Source organism: Kogia breviceps, chromosome 8, assembly GCF_026419965.1.
Source record: "Kogia breviceps isolate mKogBre1 chromosome 8, mKogBre1 haplotype 1, whole genome shotgun sequence".
In the NCBI taxonomy this organism is placed as follows: domain Eukaryota; kingdom Metazoa; phylum Chordata; class Mammalia; order Artiodactyla; family Physeteridae; genus Kogia; species Kogia breviceps.
The window spans coordinates 34530687-34536686 of NC_081317.1; the positions used below are offsets into that span (position 1 = coordinate 34530687).

The 6000-nt window shown below is 50.7% G+C and overlaps 1 protein-coding gene across 1 annotated transcript in view; it reads left to right on the forward strand.

Annotated features, from left to right (window-relative positions):
• Positions 1 to 5633, forward strand: part of LOC136794738 (double homeobox protein 4C-like) — a 29272-nt gene extending 23639 nt beyond the window's left edge. The window contains exons 4-5 of the mRNA XM_067041059.1: positions 3010 to 3851; positions 5161 to 5633. Coding sequence (XP_066897160.1) covers positions 3010 to 3744 — 735 coding nt within the window. The 3' untranslated portion in view covers positions 3745 to 3851; positions 5161 to 5633. The remainder of the gene's footprint in view (positions 1 to 3009; positions 3852 to 5160) is intronic.
• The last annotated feature ends 367 nt before the right edge of the window (positions 5634 to 6000 follow it).

Here is a 6000-nt window from a genome sequence, read left to right on the forward strand (position 1 = left end):
CTTTGCTTTCCCTTTTCTGCAGCAGGTCTCCTGGGCTCTGGGAATCACTGAGAGAATAGGAAGTAGGCAAAAGGGCAGAGGCAGGTCACATCTGGGTGTTGTAAAGAAAATGGTTTTGATCTCACAGGGATCCCCCAAAGGAGGCCAGAGGTCCCAGGGGTCTTGGATCATTTGGACCTCTGGGTCTCAGCCTTGGGGACATGCTGTAATCTCTCTTGGAAGGCGTGAGAGGACTGGGTCCTGCTTCCACCTCCAGGAAGTCTGCCGGGATAGGTCTGGGTGCAGCCTGGGAATCTTACACCCCCTCCTCTGCTCCCTAGGTGATTGAAGTGTGAGGTCAAGTTTGAGAACTGCTGCCCTAAATGAAATTCAGGTCTCTCAGAGTGGAGCTGGAATACACACGGGTTGTTTGGAAAGCCTCCCAGGTGATTCTGATGTGTAGCCAGGATTGAAATCTCTGTCCTCGACCAGTGCTTTTCAATCCTAGACTAACAGGGTCCCATCGCGAAGTTTGATCCAGAATCTCTGGGGGTGTGACCCTCGGCATGCAGAAATTTTTAAACTGTCAAGTGATTCCAGCATGCCGATGACCCCCAGCCCTGCACCCTACACTGATGGTTGGGGTTCAGCCTGGGCCCAGGGAGTTCTGAAATCTCCCCAGGTGGTTCTCCTGTGCTGGAGAGTCTGAGTCACTCCACAGCATGCCTCAGCTCCCGGGGTCCCCCATGCCACCATTTCCTACCCAGCACTTTTCGAGGTGCTTGATGATGGTGGAATGAGTCTGCGGCCGAGTCTGCGGCCACTGGAGTGGCAATGAACATCCCTTGAGGTTTGCTGTGTGCCAAGTGCTCTTTTAAGAATTTTATATTTCAAAAACAAACTATGTTAACTCCAGAGATAAACAAACCACCGCCCAGAGGGAAGAAGGGTTACCGAAAACACCCAGTACTAGGATGAGAGGTAAACCTGAATGGTGAGGGCTATGTAGCTTCCTATTTTTAGAAGTGGTAACCTGAACTGAATTTTTCCAAATTAATTTCCATATCTTTCCTAGGGGACATCTCCCCCCCCCCCCAACCCCAGGTGTTCCAAAGTGAACTGGAGTACAGAAAAGCTTGTGATGGCCCTAAGCCAGTGACTTGATTTAGAGAGAATTGAAAGCCTTGCAGTGGCCTCTTATCAGCTGGCCTGGGGAACCTCACTCAGAGGGAGGGGCAGGCAGTCCACAAGGACTTGATCGCAAGCAGAAGGCTTGCCAGTCATTATTTCCTTGAAGCCTCAAACAATCCTGTGATCTAGGTGCAACTTCATGACCACTTATGGGGCGAAAGCACTGGCCTCACTAGTTCAGTAAAAGGTTCTGGGGTTCCGGTTACAGTTCAAGTAGCTCCTGGAGCCAGATGGGAAACCCTGAAGTTCAAATAGCTCAGCTATAGGGTGTCCCTCAGAGGGCACCTAGGAGACACCCTATTAGAAGGTCCAGAGGGGCTGGCAAAATTTGCTGGTTGAAAATCAGATTAGCATTTGAAAAGGCCCTGGAGGAAGAAAGCTGGATTAGTTTAGGTACAAGCCTGCACCCTGTGCCTGCCCTGGGGCCTGGGTGTGTACAGGAGGGTGCAAGGTTGGAGTTCTGGGAATGCCCCCCTGTAGGACTGGGCCTTTGTCTTGCAATTTTCGTGGAGGAGTTGTTTTTCCTAAGGGAAAAGAAAATGCGAGGGAGTTGTTTGTGTAGTTCCCCTATTGCTCTGTTCCATCTTCAGGGCTTGCCTGGTGGCTGGGCCTATAAAGAGGCCACTGTTGTGTTCCCGAGGGCAAAGGGGAGGCCTGGCTGAGCTGGACCAGGCTGAGGGGTGAAGGGGAGCCCACCAGGAGAAAGAGTAGCCCTGGGGGAAGTGGAACCACATCTCAAAACTAGAGGAGGCCTGCCTGAAAATGGGGAGAGAGGAGGACTTCCTGTGTTTGGGCAAAGGAGAGGAGGCCGGACTAACATGTGTCCTGCTCTCAGGACTCATCTGTGCGAGATGAGGTTTGGAAAGGACCCACAGAGGAACTGACACTGAACTGGGGCTTAGGGTGAAAAGGGGTTTTACTCAGAGGGGTTCTGTCTTATGCATTGCCACATGATTACCACTGTAGCTTACCTAACACCTCCATCCCATCACATAGTTAACATTTCTTTTTTTCTTTTTTTTTTTTTTTTTTGTGGTACGTGGGCCTCTCACTGTTGTGGCCTCTCCCGTTGCGGAGCACAGGCTCCGGATGTGCAGGCTTAGCAGCCGTGGCTCACGGGCCCAGCCACTCCACGGCATGTGGGATCTTCCCGGACCGGGGCACGAACCCGTGTCCCCTGCATTGGCAGGCGGATTCTCAACCACTGCACCACCAGGGAAGCCCAACATTTCTTTTTTGTGGCAGGAACATTTAAGGTCTATTCTCTTAGCAACTTTCAAATATATGTTACCGTATTATTAGCTATAATCACCATGTTGTGCATTAGATCCCCAGAACGTGTGAATCTTATGACTGAGAGTTTGCACCCTTTGAGCAGCATCTCCCCATTTCCCCCACCCCCATGGGAGGAGGCTTATCTGAAAGATAGTCTGGATAAGAAAGGGTGAATTGCAGTTGGCAGAGAAGAGAAGGGGCAGGAGTGAAAGTACAAGCGAGGATTGGAAAGGTGAATGGGAGAGGACCAGGGTTTCACTCTGGCAGCTTCCACACAGTGTCCTGGCGTGTACCTGTGTGGGTCTGTGCACATGCGCACGTGGATACTTTGGGGAGATTTGCCCAGAAGGTAAGGCTGGACCGCACGTTGAATGGTTTGAATCCGCTTAGACAAGAATTTTACTTTTATTCTAAACTCTAGTAGTTTTGACACTTGTTTAACCTTAGGTCACATGCTAATTGGTGGCAATGATTATGGGACTGGGCTTCATTGGAAAATGTCTTTTTTCTCTCTCCCTTTGTCTCTCTCTTCCTCTCTCCATCTCCCCACCACCACCCCCCTAGGTCTGGTTTCAGAACAGGAGAGCTCGAGTTCTTCTGAAGAACACCCAGAAGGAAGAGGCACAACCCCCAATTCCAGAACCTACTCAGGGAGGAGTCAGCGCCCCAGTTCCAGGATCCAGTCAAGGTGGACTCTGTGCCCCCGACAGCCCTTGCCAGCAGGGTCTTCTGGTGGCCCAGAGAGATGCCAGTGTTTTTTCCTGGAAGCCGGAAGATGCTTCTGGTCAAGCTGTTTTTTGGGGGTATGCTGGTGACCTGGGTGTGAATATGGCCTCGCCTGACCTGCAGGCTCCAGCTAATGAGCTTTCTGGAGACCTCCACTCATCTCTCTCCTTGGGCTTCAGCCCCAAAGTTCTTAACGCTTCCCAACAGTGCTTCTCACAGCTGGAAGACCGCAGTGCAGAGACTCATCTGGGGGACCCTGGACAGCTCCTGGCATATGGGAACTGGGGCCTGCAGTGGTGCGGGCAGCATCCTCCCTCTGCAGAACAGCAACCATGGTGGAGCTGGCAGCCTCCGCCTGCTCTGGAGTCAGAGGTGGCACCCCAGCAGCTGCTGTCCCAGAACCCAGAGGCCTGGGCGCCACTGTGGTCCTGTTCGCCCCTTCTGCCCACTCCAGCGTCTTCACCCGCTCAACCCTCTCTGCCCCAGAAGCCCTGTTCCCATCCTGCTTCTCCTCAGCCCTATCCAGTGACGGCACCTGCCAGCATCAGGAGCCGTTTCCATCCCTACGTCTGAGAAAGGACCTTGGTGGGAGACCCTAGAGCACCACAGCCCTCAGCCGTTGCAGCAGTGGGAACAGCACTTGAAGCCTTTGCTACAGCAAAACAGTGGAAATAACCTAAGTAAGTGTGAGTTGACAGAAGACAGCTTAAATCAACTAGGGCTCATCTATACTTTTAATATTATGCAGAATTGAAAAGGGATTTGAATATTTGTATATTTTGCCATGGAGAGGTCTCCTAGACATACTTCTCAGGAAATGAAGTTGTCAGGATGGAAGGGCATAAAGTCCATATCCGGGGATACGGAGGAGAGGCAGAGGACCAAAGGGGTTTCCTTAGATGTGAGGAAAAAGGATCTTTAAAAGTCCATCTGTCCTGCCTTTTGTGGTTGATCCACATGGAGCACTTAAATTGTTCTATAAACCTTAGAAGGGACTGAGGGATAGGGTGAGGGCTGATTTGTAGAAATATACTCAAAAATCAATAAAGAATGAGGAGTCGCTAGCTATTTCTGTGTGCCTGGAATGGATCCTCCCTCTTCTCTGTGTGCACAATGGCCCCTTCCCTTGGCCAGGCCTTCACGGTGCTCCCGGACCAGTCCTTGCTTCTCCCTGTGCCCAGACAAGTGTGGCTTCTCTCTGGATGCTGAGCATGCCCCTGCTCCTGGGCAAACAGTTTCCTGCAAGCAAGCCCTCCTCTCCCAACTCACCCTGCAGGGCCGAATGGAAACCCCAATGTAAAATGAATGGGTCTGAGTAGAGAGAGAAACTGGAAGATGAAGGAAATGCATTTCTTCTCTCCAGTTCACACAGTGCTGCCTGGGTCCCTCCACTACCTATCCATCCATGCCGAGAGAGAGAAGGAGAGGGAGAGGGAGGGAAGCATACCTGCGTGGAGGAAATCTGCTTAGCCACAGGGACTAAGGTTGGGGAAATCATAAAGACCCCTCTCATTCACTTGGAAGACTATACCTTCGAGGTTACAGAGCAGCAAAAGTTAGCTTTACCCAATTTATAAATAAGGATCTGGTATAAGTCAGAGATGAACTCCAGGAGACTTAAATTGTCCTGCACAGTCTGAATTTAAGAAGAGCACAGGCCGTTTGTCCATAGGAATGTCCAATCACATATTTCACCTTCCTTGCTACCCTGCCATTCTGTGAAGTTAGGAAAGGGCCAACACACAAACTGCCAGGACATTTGTGAATGACGGTGCAGTGGCTTCTTGGTGAGCCCAATTCACTGGCTCGTTCCCCCTTTGTCAGGTGAGGCCTAGGGAGGCCTCACATCCTGATGAGTCTAAAATTGGATCTACAACAACTTTGGATCAGCACTTCGGGTTTTGACTCCAAACTACTCAGGTTTGATCAGTAGACATTTTTCTAGCTTATACCTCCACCCCCACCCCCATTTTCCTTCCCAAATGACAGTCCTAGGTAAAGAGGGGATGTGACTCCCACCAGACTGAACTGGAGTGCAGAGCCCCAGGCTGTCTTGTGCCCACAGAGGTCGTCAAGGAACTGCCCCCCTGTGTCTCTTCGTGAGGGGATGTGCTGGGTTTCCCAGGCCCGGGGCCTGAAGGGATAGGAGCAGAGATGCATGGCAGGGGACTCTATGGCTGTCCTCTGTTCAGATGGACCAGCGTGAAGGCTTGGCTGAGCACTGACCTAAAGGGTAAGGTTTCTCTCTGGTCTCCTGTCTTTCTGCCCCCATAACACCTTACAATGTGTGAAATTCACATTGGAATGCATTAATAAATATTAATTGGTCCTTATTATTTGTCAGGTTGTGGTAGAGAGAGAAGACACTGATTCACCAGCCATTTATTATATGCAGTGGCAAAGCTGGCCACAGAATGTGCCCATGCTAAGACGATTGGTGAGTGATGTTCTTCCTCTGAAATAAGACCTCAGCATTTCCAAGCTTCCTGTAGATGCAGAAGAAATAAAATACACTGTCTCTTGCTTTTTGTCTCTATTTTTTCTTATTTTCTTTGCAGGAAATTTGTCCTCAACAGGGGCAAGGTCTTGGGAATTCCCTGGAGGGCCGGTGGTTAACACTCTTCACTGCCTGGGTCCCAGTTTAATCCCTGATCGGGGAACTAAGATCCCAGAAGCTGAGCAGCATGGCCGAAACAACAACAACAACAAAAACCAGGGAATTGGTATTTTTGGAAGGAAATGATTTAGGATACACAACTGGAAGGCTGGCTCACCAAGGTTCCATGCCCCTGCTCCTCTCAGATGAGCAACTCCCTGGCCACCCGCCTC